The 21,138-nt window shown below is 41.1% G+C and overlaps 3 protein-coding genes across 7 annotated transcripts in view; 2 read left to right on the forward strand and 1 right to left on the reverse strand.

Moving 5' to 3' along the window:
* Positions 1–65: 65 nt before the first annotated feature.
* On the reverse strand, positions 66–5,237 carry LOC148892982 (nucleoredoxin-like protein 1). Its single transcript, XM_089007122.1, has 4 exons — positions 4,902–5,237; positions 3,612–3,898; positions 3,435–3,524; positions 66–2,415 (listed from the first exon to the last, which is right to left on the reverse strand). The coding sequence occupies exons 2-4, from the start codon at positions 3,845–3,847 to the stop codon at positions 2,073–2,075; spliced, it is 669 nt and encodes a 222-aa protein (XP_088863248.1). The 5' UTR covers positions 3,848–3,898; positions 4,902–5,237; the 3' UTR covers positions 66–2,072.
* Positions 5,238–5,352: 115 nt separating this feature from the next.
* LOC148892983 (nucleoredoxin-like protein 1) lies at positions 5,353–9,208 on the forward strand. The gene is given in 6 exon segments (XM_089007123.1): positions 5,353–5,487; positions 5,752–5,831; positions 6,920–7,185; positions 8,688–8,777; positions 8,877–8,907; positions 8,909–9,208. Coding segments are annotated over 4 exon segments (660 nt in total). The 5' UTR covers positions 5,353–5,487; positions 5,752–5,831; positions 6,920–6,946.
* A 3,631-nt stretch (positions 9,209–12,839) lies between these two features.
* The window catches only part of LOC148892984 (adhesion G protein-coupled receptor L1-like), a 37,612-nt gene continuing 29,313 nt past the window's right edge, over positions 12,840–21,138 (forward strand). For all 5 annotated transcript variants that reach the window (XM_089007113.1, XM_089007117.1, XM_089007115.1 and 2 more), the window contains exon 1: positions 12,840–12,980. The gene's annotated coding sequence lies outside the window, so the exon portion shown is untranslated. The remainder of the gene's footprint in view (positions 12,981–21,138) is intronic.

Genomic DNA, 21,138 nt, shown 5'->3' on the forward strand with positions numbered 1-21,138 from the left:
GTCACAGGATAAGTTTTTCTGTGGGTGAGCAGCGGCAGCCACACACACCAGCGTTCACTCAACCCGGAAGTTAATAGATAGAAAGTTAGCTAACCAACTAGTCGATAGCTAATAGCCAACATTGCTAGCTAGCTACATAGCTAGCTACCTAGATAGCTCTACAGCTAATAGTTAGCTAGCTAGATAGCTCGATAGATAGTTAGCTAATACACTGAATGTCACTATTAAATAATAATCAGGCTCCACAAACAATCCGCACAAGCCATCTGTACACATCTACCCAGCGATGAGGAACTAGGTAAAATGATCGCAGAGAAAGCACCTACAAGGGATAATTCCTCAAGATGGTGAAAGAAGAAGGCTACGTTCCTCATTAAGTGTTTAATGCTGATGAAACCGGACACTTCATTCCACCAAGCCATCAACGACCATCACAAATGTAAATAAAATGACTTTATTATAGAGTGCAGTTTATTTCTTTCATTACAATACAATAGCACGTTTATTATACATTAAATAATCTATTTTTTGTGTAGTTTTACGGCTTATTTAGTAGAAAATCATGTTTTTATTGGGACCTGGGAACAGATTATTCTCATTTTAATGGTTTCCTATGGGAAATTAATTTTTGGGATACACACTTTTTGCCTGACACACTGTCTTCGAACCACTTAAGTTCGTAAGCCAAGGTATCACTGTATTGTTTCTTTATATGTGTCAGTTGCATGCAAATTGTGTTTTTTTTAAGTCTGAGAATATTTGATCTACTTGAGTCCTGCTGCTATTTTCATTGCGGCTTCGAAAAGGTGGCCCTCCATCAAACCGTCTCTGCTGGGATGATGGCATTATGATCTGCACAGGGTAAAGGAATCTCTTTTAATTAGTGTCTGCTAGTGCATGGCAGCCAGCACACAGGTGACTGCATGCTGCAGTCGGCCTCCATTACTTCTCATCATCCACCTGCGCTTCTAGTCAGAGGCTCCCGTCGTCACCGTTCACTGGTGATTTATGACTCTGCAAGCTCCTCTTCACGCTCACAATATTTGAGTTTGTCAGCGAACAAAATGGCTGTAGTCTACAAGCTATTGGGGGTGTTTTGTGTGTGCTGCAGAGGTTTGTGTGAGCCAGACTAATCCTATTAGATCTCTCGAACTGTCTCTCTCGGTCTTTCCCCCCCCAACCACCCTCACATTCCCCCACCACACCTCTATATTTACCCCCTTTGCTGAGATTAACTCAGGTTCTTTTTCCGCAAAAGTCCCCACAGATCAATAGTCACTTTTCAGCAGTAGCACTGGCCTTTAAAGGACAACCGACGTCTCCGGACAAATTGCGTCCATAATTTGTAAAATGGCTTCAAACGACTTCTACTGAGCGTATTTTACAAAGATTCCACCGCACATAGCTATATTTTACGTTTTAAGACGCTGAATATTCCGGAAGTCTTGTTTTTGAGTTGGTGACGAGTCCGTACGCTACGTCACTGAAGGAACGCCCCTGACCGAAAAAAGGACACATTGTAGCAGTCCTTTTGTCACGTCAATGCATTTTGCTGTACTTTGTTTGGTCTGAAAACTTCGTGTAGCACCAAAAAGAGGCACAAGATGGTGACAAAGGTCTCTGTAAGGAATAAATCAGCCTGATTAATTCCTTACACGGAGCTTTGGTGCCATTTTCTGCCTCTTTTTTGTGTTACATTTCCCGGCCTGAGAAACCTCAAAATGGCACGGAATAAATTCTTGTATGTATGCTTTCTTCTTCAGAACTATTTGATTCATATTCATAACTGGATGAGTAACAAGAAAGCATCTTCTCCGAATCTGAAGACATTGTTTTGATTCTCCAGCAAGGCAAGACGTCTTGGGGTGACGTCACGAACAAGGGGGCAGGACCTTCTGAAACTGGCCACTTCCGGTTTCAATTTTTTTGCAGTTTCTGGACACTTTAAGTCATTTTTATTGATGTTTTGCATTTGACTAAAAATATCAGCCTGCGTGTTTTGGGTATTTTAGATGCTAAAAAACGTTTTTCCTATGTCAGTTAGGAAACAAAAAAATGGTGTCGGTTGTCCTTTAAAGCCCTCCTCTCTCTTTATATTCCACAATTTCACTTTCTTCATTGACAGCTTTCCCTCCACCCCAAAACCTCCACCATCTTTTTTTCCTTTTGTCCTCCTCCGTCTTATATTTGAGCCTCCTCACAGGATCGGTGGCACTGCGCATATTCAGGTTGTCAAACTCTTCATTAAGCATGAAGCTTCTTTCAATCAGCTCCGATGATTCTTGCCAGTTGCGGAAACATTCGGAACCGTCGCGATAAATGTCCTCTACAGCGTTCGGAGACAGAACTGAGCCATCTGGACGAAGAACCACCACGGTCGGGACATCTTTCACCTTGAACTTGGCCTGGAGTTCTCTAAACACATGTGTATTTTTTAACACCACGATAAGTCATTATAGTCAATCACAATTCACAACAATAGCATTCATTCCCATGCATCCAATATAACAGTATACCATATGGTGACTTTGACAAGGCGTTTTCCCTGATATAGTGAATGAACATTAGAATTAATGTACAGTTTGTCGCTATCTGTCTGTCTATCTACATCAGGGGTGTTAAAGTCATTTTTTGCCGCGGGCCACATTGTACTTATGGTTTCCTCTCGAGGGCCGTTATGAATTTGGGGAACCATTCGAATGTTTAAATCCCTTCAAATATTACATATAGAGCACACAGCAAATTAATGAATAACTCGTTTTCAAATCTGAAGTCAAGAATAATGACTTTTATTGTGGTTGACATCCAAAAATCTAAAAATTTTGGCTCAGATTTTAGCAATCATCATGGAATTTAACAAGTTTGATTTGCTTTCGCGGGCCGAAAAAAAATGATGTGGCGGGCCGGATTTGGCCCGCGGGCCTTGACTTTGACACCTGTGATCTACATCGATAGCCGGCTACCATAACTTGCTACCAAGCTAACTTGCCAGATAGACAACTTCTATTTTATTTATGTTTTAATTATATGATTAAAAGTAAACTACCGTATGTATTCGAGTATAACGCGCACACGTGTGTAACGCGCACCCCTAATTTTCAATTAAAAATCACTATAAAATTTTGTTACACTATTTCTCGGCTCTGTAACAGTATATCAATTAAAATATGAAGAACACTGAATCGAAACTCTGGATATTGGTAATTGTGCAAAACAGCAATGCTTAAGTCACGTTTCAGTGTAGAAGAGGCGAGGAAAGGAAATGAAGCATAGCTAAATAAATGGTAATCAACAATCTATTTTAGATGCTATAAAACGCTTTTCTGATGTCAGTTAGGAAACAAAAAACGCTGTCGGTTACATGTTGTGTAAGTATTTAAAGATATAATTCTCCTGTACTACTCCCCGATTCACAACACCCACCCTCTACTTACTTCCTGTACGGGTCCTCAAAGGCCAAAAACAGAACCTTTTTGTGCATCTCTTTCAGAAATCTTTCCTGCTGCTCCTCTGATTGGTCCAAGCTGCAAAGAGATGGAAGTGATCAAGTGACTACACACGAGTTCATCTTGTGTGATGACATATAAACAAGAAAAGATACTGGGAGACACCTGATGTAAATGAGGGCTAGCAATCTGGGATATTCGATGTAAGCTGGGTCTTTCAGTCGTTTAAAAAAGTCGTTGAGAACGGGCACAAACTCCCGGCACCTGTCGCACTCTGCGCATGCAAAGAGCAGCATGACGATTCGATTTTCCAAAATTCCAATAATTTCACGCTCAGTATTGAGCTCATCCTGGTCCCAGTTGTTCTCCACAAGAACTCGGTTGAGGAAAAAGTCCACCATGATGGAACAAAAAAAGCAGGGAGCGGATGAAATGACGGACAAAAAATGTCTCTGTGGGGAGAGCAAATTTATCGTTATACAGTAAAGTCTCGTTATATCGATATTGGATATATCGATAGTCCCGGTTATATCGATACTATTTCTATGCACGCACGGAGAAAATTACATGCAAACAGGGTCGGATATATCGATAGTCCCTGTTATATCGATATTTTTTCGGACTCCCTTGAATATCGATATAACGAGACTTTACTGTAGTTGAAATATCCAAAGTCAAATACACAGAACCTCAGCTCCAGAAGAAAGATTAAAAAAAAAATAACAAAATTTATGACGCGACAAAACAAACGTACATTATCCCTTGACTGTAAAGTGTCCTTGAGAGTTTTGAAAGGTGCTTAGAAATGAAATGATTTATTTTATTTATTTATTTATTTTTATTTTTTTATTTTTTATTTTTTTTTTTTTTGTGTTTTTTTGTTATTTTTTATTTTATTTTTGTTATTTATTATTTTCATTACTATTATTATTACTACTATTATTATGGTGTCGATGGATACATCACACGAGAAATACTCCCCTGATGTTGAAATAAAGTCTCCGAAATGTACTTTATCTGTCTCGCCCAGCCTGTATTGGCGTGTCGCAGGAGTTACTGCAGGCTGTGAATTGACAGCGATAACCTCACAAATTCGATTTGGCTCTCTGGCTTTCAGCTGATCTCTTTGAGACTACAACTCCACACTGAAACATCCGAAGCTGATGGAGGAGAAATATGTTGGAAGCTGGACATTGCCTGGAAAAGGGGATTTACGGTAAGACTCAAAGAGGTCACAGCTTAAATCCTACATTTGGAAAAGTCATTTTTTTTCCCCGCAATCATTCGGTTCACTTTTTGAAGCTCACCGATTCTGGTCTGATATATGAGTGTCACTTTCTTGTTTAGTTAATAGCTAATTTAATAGCCGATCAATCTTTGTGTGTGTGTGTGTGTGTGTGTGTGTGTGTGTGTGTGTGTGTGTGTGCTGAATACAGCACAAGCAAATCACCTCACCTTGAAACTCCTTGTCTCAAATATATCCCAACTTTCTTCTCCCAGCCTTTGTATTCATCTTTGATTGGTTGATTCTCCTCCTTGGCTTTGTTCGGATTCACTTCAGTTCATTGTTATTGTTCCCTTTTAACTGGCACCTTCACTTGTCTCGTCTCTTCACTTTGAATTCAAGCGACAGCAGGATTTACAGATGGAGATTACGAATGTGTTACAGTGGGTGTGTCTGTGCAGTCATTTAGCAGAGCAAAGGTCATCGTGTAAGCCCCAAAAACGGCGGCTCAGGAGTGACAATCTTATTACTTTAACAGAAGAAGACAGGACAACCAGGATGAAGGAAGTGGATGAACTGGATGGCACGGTAGCAAATAGACATTTGAACGTTGAATAAGATACTAGCTCCGATAACTCTGTTTCACTAATTATCAGTCAATCTGATAGAACTAGTTGTGTTAAGTTCATCCTGTCTACTTGATATCTAATTTACAACAGATTCTTTTCTTACAGATAGCGTTTATATTGGAAAAAGGCGCGTCACAACATCCGTGACACTCTGACGAAGGCGGACGTATACGCCGAAACATGTCAGGTAATTAAACACCTAAAATACACTGTCTGTAAGAAAAGAATCTGTTTTATATTAGCTAGCTAGCTAACTAGCTTTCTATCTATTTGAGTTACTTCCGGGTTGAGTGAACGTTGGCGCGTGTGGCTGCCGCTGCTCACCCACAGAAAAACGTATCCTGGGACTGTAAAGTGACCTTGAGAGTTTTGAAAGGCGCTTATAAATGAAACGTATTATTATTATTATTATAACACGCACATTATGTCACATTGTCTCACCCCGCCCTAGCAGACACAAGAGAGGAGGTGGATCGCAGACAGACAGACAGACAGACATGCAAAAGGAAATAGGAGGGAACCGCAATCAAGGTGAGGACACAAAGTTGGTAAGAGAAATTGATTTGAAGAGACACATTTGATCATGATTCAAGTATAACTCAAAAGAGGAGATAAGGGCGCGGGGTTGTAGTCTGTTCCCTTTTTGGATCTGCGAGTGTGAGATAGAGGTACGTACGCAAGATTGAGGATTATCAGATTTAACAGCTAGCGAGATGTGCTTGTGTGATTAATGGGAGCGCTATGAGAATGACAGCGAGGAGACTCATTCATTCATTTCAAAGACTGGCATTGAGCTATAAAACACGGTCACCTGTCCGAGAGGCTTCGTCTGTAGCAGTACCTTACATTGCAGGGGTTTCTGAAAAACTACAGAGTCCTTTGGCAATGCACAATTCCTACTTATTTCAAACCGATAAACACTTTAAAGCAAAAATTAGTGCATCCAAAAGATAGGCTGCCAAATGAAAAACAAAGTAATGTGGTTTATTCAATACATTGTAAAAATGTAAAGAGCAGTACATTGGGGAGACTAAACAAATTCGCAAAAAAAATGACTTTATCAACATCGCAGGGATAATACTAGTGGGCCTCAATCGGCAGTTCATATGCACCTAAAAGCTAGCAACCACACATTTGACGACAATGAGGTTAAAATCTTAGCAAAAGAACATAGATGGTTTGAAAGGGGGGTAAAAGAAGCGATTTTCATGAAACAGCTAAGTCCTTCACTAAGGTGGGAGGTTCAATTTGGATCGTTCGTACAACAGCCTGCTTAGGCAACATAGGATTAGTAATGCTGATGAGGTGATACCAGAGCAAATGGGCCAATCAGGCCAGTCGTATACCTCATACTCAGTCAGGACAATAGAAGTTATCACCTCTGCTCCCCCCAACCTGAGAGCAAAACATAGCAGAGTCTGGCACCGCCACGTCTGGACAGTAGGGCTATATATAGGGCCGAAACTACCAGCAAACGACTTTAGTTTGCTGACAAAGCCTCTTGGATAAGAAGTGAAACATCTGACACCTTCAAAGAAGTACAGATGACTGCTGAAGAAACCTTTTTTATCGATCTTCTCTTGTTACTAACAAAGCAAACACCCATGCATTTTCTATAGCTTCAACGCACCGTCCTGAGACAGTTGATGATGGTGGACCTGTTCATCGATCGGGTCCTGGTGAAGAATAACAGAAAACAGGATGAGCTGGATACTGAGCGTGAGATTGTCACACGCCTGCAGAACCGCTTCCTGATGCTTTTCTTCGCTTCTACTGCATGTGACAGATGTCGAGAGTTTGCACCCAAACTCAGTGACTTCTTCACACGCTTGACCGATGAGGTCTATGTGGATCGCTCTGCTCAGTTGGTCCTTCTATACATCAGGTACGGCATACACAGACTACGCAAGATGATCGACTTCCATGAGCATGGACAACAGTTCATTACACCATCAGACAGGTTTATGTTAATGGTTGTATGCGTAGATTACAAACCATAACCTCACTGTATCCTAGCAAAGGGAGAATTATGAATATTGCTGATCACCAGGTTTGCCAATTGACAAGTGATATTTGACATCGGTTTTGTCATCTCCTTCAGCAACGTGCTTCCATTCGAAACTGAGGACTGCGGTTTTTGTAGTGATGGTTACTTCTTTCATGTGATTTCACACCACCGACAACACCGTCGAACTACAAACAAGTATAAAAATATAGCTATTATTTACACATAAACATTTGGACTTTACATCAATGAAATCAAACATATGCAAGTCTTCTCAGTGAAAATGAAACTTTAAGTAGCACGAAATGTAAAACCTGTACCGGAAGTGACAACAACCCAACGGAATGTCAATAAAAATATAGCACAGCCATCTGCTGGACTATACACCGTGGACTGGCTTCCAGCCAAATGCAGGACACACACTGTGAAGAACAACTATTGACACTCACACCATCACGGCCATGACATTTGACAACTGATGTTCCTCCCTAGTGCCTCATTCTCAGAGGGGCAAAGTGGCAAATTAACACACGGTGCCTGCAGCGAATAATACAGCTCGCTATGCCATTAGTAACTTGCACCCATCAATACGTCTGTGTAAGCTCTCAGTCGTACAGGAGTGGTCCATCGATGAAAAGGTTTCTTCAGCCGTCATCTGTACTTCTTTGAAGGTGTCGGACGTTTCACTTCTTATCCAAGAGGCTTCGTCAGGGAACTAAAATCTTTTGCTGGTAGTTTCGGCCCTATATACCAGAGCAGAGTGATACTAGAGCAGAGTGATACCAGAGCAAATGGGGCCTATCAGGCCAGTCGTAGACCCCACACTCAGGCAGGACAATGGAAGTAATCAGTCAGGACCCCATCCCCTTTCAAATTGCTGCTGTGGACTGCAAATTTCCCCATTGTGGGATGGATAAAGGTTTTCTGATTCTGATATCCTGATTCTGCGGACAATAGAAGTAATCAGTCTAGCCGCAGGGAGTAGTCCTCTGCTCCCCCCAACCTGAAAGCTGGGACCAATCATAGCAGAGTCTGGCACCGTCACGTCTGGACAGTAAGGATATATATATATATATATATATATATATATATATATATATATATATATATATATATATATATATATAGGGCCGAAACTACCAGCAAAAGATTTTAGTTCGCTGACGAAGCCTCTTGGATAAGAAGCGAAACGTTTGAACCTTCAAAGAAGTACAGATGACGGCTGAAGAAACCTTCTCATCGATGGATCCACCAAGTCAACCTTCATATTATTTATCTCCCATCCTTCATTTTATTCCCGTATACATTTGTTCATGAATTTAGGTGATTTCTTCAACAAATATTTGTGTGTGTGTGTGTGTGTGTGTGTGTGTGTGTGTAAGTCTGGACCAATCGGAAGAACATCAGTACGACTTCCTCAAACAGCTTCCTAAAAAGTGCATGTTCCTCGCTTATGAGGACCCCTACAGGAAGTGCGTGGTATGAACTCCGTACACATCCCAGCTGATTCAGACAATTAGCATATCCAAACATGCTTAGCTAGCTAAATCTACATTGACTTGCATCCACAGGAAGCTGAAGGACATGTTTAATATCAAAAGCGCTTCCCACAGTGGTGGTCCTACGTCCCAACTGTTCTGTCCTCACTCCAAACGCCGTCGATGAGATCATCCGCTTCGGTCCGGCCTGTTACCGCAACTGGCAGGAGGCGGCAGAGCTCATCGACAGGAACTTCATGATCACTGAGGATTTTCAGGAAAAGTCCATATGTAGCTTGACTGGTACAGTGAGAAGATGCAAGTACACGGTGGAGGATGAGAAGAAAAGGAAGGAGAACAAAATGGCGGTTGTCGTTGCAGATCATGCAAAAGTGGATGGACTGATAGGATAGTCACCATGGTGACGATGACAATACCAACAAAATATTAATTCGCTAGCTATTAGCTATCTCATTTGCTATCTAGCTAGCTACCTAGCTAGCTATGAATAAGCTAGCTACCTAGCTGACTATCTATTTGCTGTCTATTTGCTATCTTTTAGCTATCTGGCTGGCTAGCTGGTTATATAGCTGGGTATTTATTAGCTATATGGTATCTTGTTAGTTAGCTAACTGTCTATCTATATCTATTAGCTAACTACCTGGCCACCTGGCTGACTATCTATTTGCTATCTGTTATCTACCTCGCTAGCTTAATCTATTTGAGTTACTTCCGGGTTGAGTGAACGCTGGCGCATGTGGCTGCCGCTGCTCACCCGCAGAAAAAAACGATCCTGTGACTGTAAAGTGACCTTGAGAGTTTTGGAAGGCGCTTATAAATGGAATTTATTATTATTATTATTATTATTATTATTATTATTATTATTATTATTAGTTCAAAGATACAGTCTTCTATTGATGTTGTCGGAATGTCAGTGTGATGACATTGCTTTCGTATGACAGAAACGGCTTGCTACTTTCTACTAGTTACGCAATTTTGTATATTTATTAAATTAGTGACATTTAGTAGAAGTGACATAAGTATCTTAAATATATAATTAAATGTCATTCGTATTAGTAAAGATAAAAATATACTACTCAATTCTGTGTATTTAATTAGTGACATTCAGTGTATTGGCTAAACAGCTATCTAGCTATCTAGCTAGCTATATATTAGCTATATAGCTATCTAGGTGGCTAGCTATCTAGCTAGCTATCCGTTGGCTATCTATTAGCTATCTACTAGCTGGCTAGCTAGCCTTCTATCTATTTACTTCTGGGTTGAGTGAACGCTGCCGCGTGTGGCTGCCGCTGCTCACCCACAGAGAAACTTAATCCTGTGACTGTAAAGTGACCTTGAGAGTTTCGAAAGGTGCTTATACATGAAAAGTATTATTATTACTAACAAGACTTTGATTTGATTTGCAAGCGACCAATTAAAAGTAACTTAACAAACAATGAGACGAACAAATGCTAATTTGAGTTTGGATACCCTGTTGATTGTGAGTTTTCCCCTCGCAGGTTGTGTAGTCGTAAATGGGGAAGCGGTAAGAAGAAAAATCAGGTTGAAGTATAAAACGAGCCATTTGCATCACCCAATCAAAACATGTCATGTTTATTCTCAGATCTGAAACGCCAATGAATTATTCAGCGCCATTAGGATAATTTTGTCGGTGAATGTTGTGCTTGTATGTTTATCCGATGAAGTCTGGCTTCTTTTTTTGGGGGGTTACACAAGAGGCAATCAGGCTTACTCTGGGTCTTTTGTTTGTGACTCTTACGTAGTTCCAACTTGACTTTTCAACAGTTTGTCATCATTTGTATTGATTGATTTCTTTAGGTGATGGCACCAGCTGGCGTTTGCTCTCGTTATATATATACAGTAAAGTCTCGTTATATCGATATCGGATATATCGATAGTCCCGGTTATATCGATACTATTTCTATGCACGCAAGGAGAAAATTACATGCAAACAGGGTCGGATATATCGATAGTCCCGGTTATATCGATATTTATTCGGACTCCCTTGAATATCGATATAACGAGACTTTAATGTATATATCTATTAGCTAGCTAGTTATCCGACTATCTGTTGGCTGTAATAATAATAATAATAATAATAATAATAATAATACATTATATTTTAAGCGCCTTTCAAAGCTCTCAAGGACACTTTACAGCAGGGGTGTCAAAGTCATTTTTTGCCGCGGGCCACATTGTAGTTATGGTTTCCTCTCGAGGGCCATTATGAATTTGGGGAACCCATTAGAACACAGGTGTCAAAGTCAAGGCCCGCGGGCCAAAACCGGCCCGCCACATCATTTTTTTCGGCCCGCGAAAGCAAATCAAACTTGTGAAATTCCATGATGATTGCTAAAATCTGAGCCAAAATTTTTATATTTTTGGATGTCAACCACAATAAAAGTCATTATTCTTGACTTCAGATTTGAAAGCGAGTTATTCATTAATTTGCTATGTGCTCTATATGTAATATTTGAGGGGATTTAAACATTCCAAATTCATAACGGCCCTCGAGAGGAAACCATAAGTACAATGTGGCCCGCAGCAAAAAAATGACTTTGACACCCCTGCATTAGAATATTTAAATCCCTTCAAATATTACATATAGAGCACACAGCAAATTAATGAATAACTCTTTTTCAAATCTGAAGTCAAGAATAATAACTTTTATCGTGGTTTACATTCAAAAATATGAAATTTTGGCTCAGATTTTAGCAATCATCATGGAATTTAACAAGTTTGATTTGCTTTCGCGGGCCGAAAAAAATGATGTGGCGGGCCGGTTTTGGCCCGCGGGCCTTGACTTTGACACCTGTGCTTTACAGTCATAGACAAGCATAGATATGATAATAAATAAAATATAATCACAAATAGAATGCAATAAATAAAATACAGTTCTAAATAGAAACAAGAGAAAGAGCTACACAGAAAATGCAATTTTAAAGGACAACCGACGTCTCCGGACAAGTTGTGTCCATAATTTGTAAAATGTCTTCAAATTACTTCTACTGAGCGTATTTTACCCACCCAAAATGCATTGTGTGTCGCTTTCCCGGTCGGGGGCGTTCCTTCAGTGACGTCACGTCTGGAATCGTCACCAATTCAAAAACAAGACTTCCTGAATATTCAGCGTGAGTCTTAAAACGTAAAATATAGCTATATGCCGTGGAATATTTGTAAAATATGCTCAGTAGAAGTCATTTGAAGACATTTTACAAATTATGGACACAACTTGTCCGGAGGCGTCGGATGTCCTTTAAATGTTGCTTGGTCACACGTACACGCTTTTACATTCGCACGCACACACGTGCTCCTGTGCAGGCAAATACGCACGCACGATCACAGGCAGGCTTTGCACGCTCCCGATCGAGCACAGAACGCGCAACAAGCGGACCAGCGGATGAATCGAGAGCGCGCATTAGGAGAACAGAGGACGGGGCGCAAGGCGATGCCAGGAGCGGCAAAACAGAGCCTTTGACGGTCCAGCTGTTCATGGTTCTATCTATGTGCGTGTTTTTTTTAGAAACCCAGTAGCGTTTGATTTGGATGAATTGGCACATTAGGTTTAGTTTTTTGAAGAGAGAGTAAAAGGCATCCGCCCTTGCGACTGAGCACAATTCGTCGTGAGGATGCTTTTTCAATTCGTCGCGATTTGACGATAAGTGCAAAGAAGGACGTGTCGCAACAATATCGTAGAAAGATGCGCAGTCATGACAACAACAACAACGAGCTTCGGTGAAGTGTAACCATCGAAAGAAGTCCATACGGCATCTACTGCTCACGTTTGTCTTTGATCGTTTTTTTTTTCTTCCCGCAAAACCGATCTACAACAAGGCCAACAGCCCGTGGCCATGAACGTCGTGGGAATGGGGGTACCAACGTGACGCACAGTGCAGCGGAGAGTCGGGGACGTCATCGAGTGGACGGAGGTCCGACAGAGAGCCCTCGTTACTGGAGGAGGGAGGAAGAGGAGGAAGAAGAGGAGGCGGAGGCGCCCAGTTGTTTTTTTGGACCCCTCATGACTGCTTCACCGTCTGCTGTATCAGCCGCCATCACCGCTGCATTGCTTTTCATGTTACGGCCATTGTAGTGGAGAGGAGCAGAAAAGCAGGAGGATGGAAACGCAGTGAGTGAGGCGGAGGAAGAGGAGGAGGAGGAGAAGAAGGAGAATTGACGGTAAGATATAGACAGAAGATGTCAGAATGACAACCCCGCCCCTCTATCTGCCCCCCCCCCCTCCCTCTTCTACACATGCACATGGACCGTGATCGATGCAATGATCGATGATCGATGCAAGGGTTGAGTGAACGCTGGCGCGTGTGGCTGCCACTGCTCACCCGCAAAAAAAATATATCCTGTGACTGTAACGTGTCCTTGAGAGTTTTGAAAGGCGCTTATCAATGAAATGTATTATTATTATTGCATCGCATGGTAAATAGGCTTTCATTTGACTACTTTTTCTCCAGTTTCAAACATACAATAATCAATATGACACACAACATTAGTCATCTATTAGCTAGCTAGCTAACTTGATCTATTTCAGTTATTCACGGTTGAACGAGGGTCACTTTATTAATATGATGATGATGATGATTATTATTATTCTAGATGATTGGGTTGTGATGTTCAGCTTGGCTGCCATTGAGCTTCGTGGGTTCGTCGTAAGCAAGTGTGAGATGAGCTGTGAAATATTCATGTTCATGTGCTAAGTAGGGAGGTCTCAGAATGTCCCACCGCAAGGACACATTGTGATTCTGATCCAATGTCTCTAAACGTCATTTACCGCACGCACCGTTTCGATCTGCAACAGCTAGTTGGGCTAATTCACTGTAAATTCGCACATCGTTTGAGAAAAAGATTAGCATCGAGTGATAGAGTATTCGAAGTGAAGAAGTGCAGAGTATGCTGGGCAAACATGCTTGGGAGTGGATGGAGGGAGGCGGATGAGTAAAGGATGAGAGGATGGAGGAAAAAGGGGCAAGCGGGGGTGATGCTCTATGGCTGACAGGACGTCTGCTCTTGTGTCAGCCTGCATTTTATTTGCGTGTGTAACCTTCACTGTGTGCATGCGAAGGTAATGAAGTATAGCGTATATATTTACCAGCTGGCCACTACATCATGACCACTTGCACAATCTAATTAGATTCAAATAGAAACGCTCGTTTAGTCTGCGTTTGCAAAGATAATAATCCTCCGATTTGAAGGACTATTTACCAAAATTAATAATACTATACACATATACAGTAAAGTCTCGTTATATCGATATTCAAGGGAGTCCGAAAAAATATCGATATAACCGGGACTATCAATATATCCGACCCTGTTTGCATGTAATTTTCTCCGTGCGTGCATAGAAATAGTATTGATATAACCGGGACTATCGATATATCCGATATCGATATAACGAGACTTTACTGTATATATATATATATATATATATATATATATATATATATATATATATATATATACATTTATATATAAAAAAGTCCTCGTCCCCAATTTTAGCTCAGGTCCTCTACCAGAGGCCAGGAAGCTTGAAGGTTCTGCGCAGTATCCGTGCTGTTCCTAGCAGTGCACTTTTCTGGACCGAGATATCCGATGTTTTTCCCGGGATCTGTTGCAACCACTCGTCTAGTTTGGGGGGTCACTACCGCAAGTGCTCAGACCACCACAGGCACGACTGTCATCTTGACCTTCCAGGACCTCTCCAGCTGCTCTCTGAGTCCTTGGTATTTCTCCATTTTCTCATGTTCCTTCTTCTTGATGTTTCCATCACTCGGGACCACTACATCCACGACAACGGCTTTCCTTTCCCCTTTATCTATGACCACGATATCTGGTTGGTTGGCCATTACCATCTCGTCAGTCTGTATCTGGAAGTCCCACAGGATCTTCTCTACTACCTTGGGTAGGCTGGCATAGTCTACCGAAACATCTGTGCGGAGTATGGACTGGAGCCTCAAGGTCAAAATGGGAAACATCTCCCAAGGTAGTAGAGAATGACCGAGCAAAGATCCTGTGGGACTTCCAGATACAGACTGACAAGATGGTAATGGCCAACCAACCAGATATCGTGCTCATAGATAAAGGGCAAAGGAAAGCCGTTGTCGTGGACGTTATAGTATGAACTGTCATGCGGTTCTCAAAGGGAGAAATACATCATTCACAGTGTGACCATTCTTGCTCCTCCAGTTAAGAATAACGCCAGCGGCTTCTAACGATGTTCCTGAATGACAGAGTTAATTAGCAAAGCTGAGAGCATGATTTATGGCTTGATAAATAGAGATGAGTGGACTCCAGGGCTCAAAAGCAGGCCTTGCGTCCATTAGTTGAATTAAAAAAAGCATTAATATTGTATATCCCTAGATGAAAGATATTTTATTTTATTTTTTTTATCATGTGAATACATTAGACTGCATGTTTATCACCGTTTGTACTTTTGTCCAGAAAAATAAGGTCAGACTTAGATCGTAGAGTCCTTTTAAATGCGATGGATAGGTGGCTTTGTTTTTGAGGGCGACGATTCCTGATGTGACGTCACAGAGGGAATGCCCCTGACTGAGAAAGCGACACACAATGCATTTTGCGGTACTTTGTTTGATCTGAAAACTTCGTGTTGATGGCGAAATTAGAAGGAAAACACATAAATAACGCAATGGTGAATCGTGTGTTGGACCAAGACTACTATTTGATACTAGTTGACACAAATTCCCAGCAGACAAATATGCCCATTTCCAACGGAGCTTGGGCGCCATCTTGTGCATTTTTGTGGGAGCTACATTGGAGTCCAGACGCCTCAAAATGAGACGGAAGGACTTCTTTAATGGATTGCAAACATGTATGCTTTCCTCTTCAGAACTATTTGAATCACATTCATAACTGGATGAGGAACAAGAAAGCATCTTCTCCGAATCTGAAGCCATTGTTTTGATTCTAGAGCAAGGCAAGACGTCCTGGCGTCATGTCACGAACATGGGGGCGGGACCTTCTGAAACTCGGCATCTCCGAGGTCATTTTGAAGTAGTTTTGGGACACTTTAACTCATTTTTATTGGTGTTTTGCATTTGACTAAAAACATCAGCCTGCGTGTTTTGGGTATTTCAGATGCTATAAAACGTTTTTCTGATGTCAGTTGGGAAACAAAAAAATGGTGTCGGTTGTCCTTTAAACGTATAAAGAAGAATTTGAATGTTGATTCTATATTGTCAAATGCATTGATTTAAAATTACTGGAGAAACAACAAAAGCTCACCCACTCAAATGAAATTAAACCAAAATTCTAAAATGGTGATGGAAACAAAAAAGGAGAATCTGGAAAAGAAATAGTTTTAGTTGACGCTATGCACATCACTGCGCAACTTCTCATTTGATGCATATTAATTTCCGCTACTGTGCTTTATCAATTAAAAAAAAAATGGATACACGCAGGCACAATATTGTAAATCCTAGAGATGTTCAGATACCGAGAAAGCGTTGTGAGTCACTGGAACGCAGTGTGCTGTTATCTCAGAGGATGCTTGCCTCGGGTAGGATTACAAGCTTGATGAATATGTGAGGAACCTTATCAACATTTAATCAACTTTCAAGCTGCCTTGAAACGATATGTTATTCTTCAGGTGAAATGAAATCTACCTCCGTTTTCTTCTCACAAAGCATCTGTCTGTTGACACATGTAGTACAAATACAGTGATATCCTGGCTTACGAACTTAATTGGTTCCCAGACAGAGTGTGTAAGGCGAAAAGTGTGTATCCCAAAAATTTATTTCCCATAGGAAACCATTAAAATGAGAATAATCCGTTCCCAAGTCCCCATAAAACATAATTTTCAACTACATAAGCCTTAAAATTACACAAAATATACCTTATTTTATGTATAATAAATGTGCTATGGTATTATGATTAAAAAAATAAACTGTACTATATAATAAAGTCGTTTTATTGGCCTTTGTGATGGGCGTTGATGGCTGGATGGAATGAAGTGGCCGCTTTCATCAGCATTAAACACTTGATAAGGAACGTAGCCTTCTTCTTTCACCGTCTTGAGGAATGATCCCTTGTAGGTGCTTTCTCTGCGATAATTTTACCTAGTTCCTCATCAATTGTTTTCTGTTTAGCTGGGTTGATAGCATTTGGCATCAAGTGTACAGATGGCTTGTGCGGGTTATTTGTGGAGCCTGTTTGATGGGAATTTTAACCTTGCAGTCCTCATTCGCCTTTGAACTATCAAAGTTGAAACGAGTCCAAATTTCAATGTTTTCTATCCGTTTCTATCCATTCTCTCTCTCTCGTCTGCCTGTCTCGTTTAAACCAAACTAGAGCAAGGCAAGACGTCCTGGCGTGACGTCACGAACAAGGAGGCGGGACCTTCTGAAACTCGGCATCTCCGAGGTCATTTTGAAGTAGTTTTGGGACACTTTAAGTCATTTTTATTGGTGTTTTGCATTTGACTAAAAATATCAGCCTGCGTGTTTTGACTATTTTAGATGCTATAAAACGTTTTTCTGATGTCAGTTAGGAAACAAAAAAATGGTGTCGGTTGTCCTTTAAGGCTAAACATTTTCCATGATTCAGGAAGGAGATGACATTTCAGAGGGGCACAAGCACACACACAAAGTTATTTTAAATAATACATACATTCTGACATTCTGTCTCTCACTAAAAAACATTTCTAAATATTTTACTTTTATGGCTCTCTTAGTCTAAAAGGTTCCCGACCTCTGGTCTAAACAGTAGTCCGCATTTCGTGCAATGCCGGTCCTCCCTCTTCCGATTTGACCCTGAGCATTGTTGCCTTTGTTTCCAGCCCGCAACAAACAAATGATTGACATGTGGCGACATCTTCATTCCCCCGAGTCACGCATCGACCAGACAAACACACGGACTCGAAAGCCCCCGTAAGTGGACGAGTTGTAGCATGCAGGCAAGCCTCAGCCCCGTGGGAGCCACGGAGGTCAACTGTCTGAAACTACACTTCACTACATCTCAAACACAGGCCACAGTGGACTCCTTTAAAGGACAACCGACACATTTTTTTTTTTCCTAACTGACATCAGAAAAACGTTTTCTAGCATCTAAAATAGCCCAAAACACGCAGGCTGATATTTTTAGTCAAATGCAAAACACCAATAAAAATGACGTAAAGTGTCCCAAAACTACTTCAAAATGACCTCGGAGATGCCGAGTTTCAGAAGGTCCCTCCCCCTTGTTCGTGATGTCACGCCATGACGTCTTGCCTTGCTATAGAATCAAAACAATGGCTTCAGATTCGGAGAAGATGCTTTCTTGTTACTCATCCAGTTATGAATATGATTCAAATGGTTCTGAAGAGGAAAGCATACATGTTTGCAATCGATTAAAGAAGTCCTTGAGTATCAATTCGAGCCGTCAGGACTCCAATGTAGCGTCCCAGAAAATGCAGAAGATGGCGCCCAAGCTCTGTTGGAACTGGGCCTATTTGTCTGCTGGGAATTTGTGTCAACTAGTATCAAATAGTAGTCTTGGTGCAACACACAACGATTCACCATCGCATTATTTATGTTTTTTTCCTTCTAATTTCACCATCAACACAAAGTTTTCAGACCAAACAAACTACCCAAAATGCATTGTGTGTCGCTTTCTCGGTCAGGGGCGTTCACTCTGTGACGTCACAAAGGGAATCGAAACCAACTCGAAAACAAGACTTCCTGAATATTCAGCGTGAGTCTTAAAACGTCAAATATAGCTATATGCGGTGGAATCTTCGTAAAAAACGCTCAGTAGAAGTCATTTGAAGTAATTTTACAAATTATGGACGCAACTTATCCGGAGGCGTCGGTTGTCCTTTAAAATCCACTTCTCATCTCCTGATATTCTGGATGTCACGTTTTATGCCACATTAGATCATGTTGTTGCCCGGTGTCAAAAGTGTAATGTTTGGGTCCTTCCCGCATCCTTTGACTCCATTTTCACACACTCACGCATCACTCGTCCATTAGAGGCAGGCACAGCACCACACGCCTGTTTTGTCACTTGATGCTTTGTAGCAAATTGGCCTCAGGCTGTGCTGCACTCTGCAGCCAAATGAGGAAGCAGTTACTCTCTCTTGATTTTATGGTTACTTTTATTATGGGGTGAATCTTACGGTACAGTGGGGCCTTGGCTTACAAACTTAATTGGTTCCCAGTGTGTAAGGCAAAAAGTGTGTATCCCAAAAATTAATTTCCCATAGGAAACCATTAAAATGAGAATAATCCGTTCCCTGGTCTCCATAAAATATGATTTTCAATTAAATAAGCCTTAAAAATACACACCATATACCTTATTCTATGTATAATAAATGTGATATTGTATTGTAATGAAAGAAATACACTGCACTGTATAATAAAGTCACTTTATTTACATTTGTGAAGGTCGTTGATGACATCGGTTGCTTTCGGACTGTATTTGGTTTTGATTTTGCATCTGCTAAAACGTTTTACGGTAGTGAAAGTAGAATGCCAGAGTGCATTTGGCACGATCACCTGTGCACAGGCATTCCTGTATGTGCTTATTTCACTCCAGGCCCAGACACACACACACACACACACACACACACACACACACACACACACACACACACACACACACACACACACACACACACACACACACACACACACACACACACACACACACGCACGCACACACTTTCCTTTAGATTGCCGCTCCTTCAAGTAGGCCGGCCGGTGGCCCAGGGCTGCATCCTGGTTACTGGCAGGGAGTGCATTGCTGTGAACAGGGGAACTGGGTGTGTGTCTTTGTCAAGGCCCATCAGTGTCCTTGCTCTACTTACTCTGCACCAACACTTAAGGATGTGCTTAAGGATGTGTGTGCGTGTGTGTCTATATGTGTGTTTGTATGGGTAGTGTTGCGAGGACCACTAAAATTTTATACCATACGTAGTGAGGACATTTTTGACAAGTGAGCACCTTTTGGCCAAATCGATAGAAAGATAGCTAGCTAGCGAACAGATTACTAATCGATAGCCAGCTAGACAGTTAGCTAACTAGCGAGATAGCCATATAGCTAATAAATAGCCAGCTACATAGCTAACTAGCTAGCTAGCCAGATGGCTAATAGATAGGAAATAGATAGCAAATGGATAGATAATTGATAGCCAGCTATGTAGCTAGATAATTGTCAGTGATGTTCGATCGGACACTGTGGACAAAGGCTCCAACACAGAAAGATTGTCTTTTACTGCCGGCAGGAGACGTAGCCATTCATGACACCTGAATTCTGCAGCCCTCTGCCAAGCTATTTATTGAGAGTATATGCAAATTTAAGTGATACATTAGCAAAGCATCCTCTTGAGTTCTAAGCACGAACAGCTGTAAGCAATAAAACATTATTTTCCATGAACTGATAAATGTGTAACCTGACTAATGAGCTCTTCCTGTGAAGGAGTTTCAAGTCGTAATTTACTCCTGTGTTAAAGGAGTTTCCCAAGTCCTAAATTCTGTTCAAGGCCAGGTGTCCTGGATGAAGATGACAGTTTAACAAGATGTGTCTGTTGACCTCAGATTGACCCCAGATTGTCTGTGCTTCAATTGTGTAATCGAGTCACACATGCTCACTAAGCATATAACAGCATGAAACTTTTAAATATGGCCAGACATTTGTATGCTGATCATGTAGTCTCATTTCAACGGAATACATGGTGTGGATATGGTTTTAGTGAAGCATGGTTTAACTTGGAAATCAGATGTAATCCGTCTAATATTCCCTCAAGGGCTCGAAATGCTGTGTGTCTGTATGTTGGGTACACTGTGTTGCTGTAGTCTGTGCATATTGGATGTTTGTGAAGGAATGACCTAAATCTGTCTGCCGTCATTATCAAACAAGAGGTTGCAGAGAAGCACAAGTCACATGTGAGCACACATACAACATGCGTCGAGTGGTAACCGATGTAGCCTCATCCCACAAACTCATCAAACATGCTTTGGCTTATTTTTTTTTCCCTTACTGTAAACATTATCCAATATATAATCTTCTCCAAAACCCATTTCCCCTCAAAGCAGAACGAAATCATCTTTGTGTTGGGTTTTGAATGAGTGGCCATCTTACTTGTGTTCATCATGCTCAAGTCTACTAGCTAGCGAATAGATAGCTATTAGCCAGCGAGCAGATAGCCAATAGCTAGTGAATAGATAGCCAACAGCTAGCGAATAGATAGCTAATAGCCAGTGAATAGATAGCTAATAGCTAGAGGATAGATAGCTAATAGCAAGTGAATAGATAGCTAATAGCTTGCGAATAGATAGCTAATAGCTAGTGAATAGATAGATAATAGCTAGCGAATAGATAATAATAA

This window comes from Hippocampus bargibanti, linkage group LG10, assembly GCF_051943395.1.
Source record: "Hippocampus bargibanti isolate YZ-2025 linkage group LG10, ASM5194339v1, whole genome shotgun sequence".
Taxonomy (NCBI): Eukaryota; Metazoa; Chordata; class Actinopteri; order Syngnathiformes; family Syngnathidae; genus Hippocampus; species Hippocampus bargibanti.

Excerpts from the sequence above, each read along its gene's own strand:
- LOC148892982 (XM_089007122.1), bottom strand. The coding sequence starts at position 3,847 with ATGGTGGACTTTTTCCTCAACCGAGTTCTTGTGGAGAACAACTGGGAC. Across the intron at positions 3,525-3,611 it reads CTAGCCCTCATTTACATCAG|CTTGGACCAATCAGAGGAGC; the intron begins GTGTCTCCCAGT and ends ATCTCTTTGCAG. Across the intron at positions 2,416-3,434 it reads TTTGAGGACCCGTACAGGAA|AGAACTCCAGGCCAAGTTCA; the intron begins GTAAGTAGAGGG and ends ACATGTGTTTAG.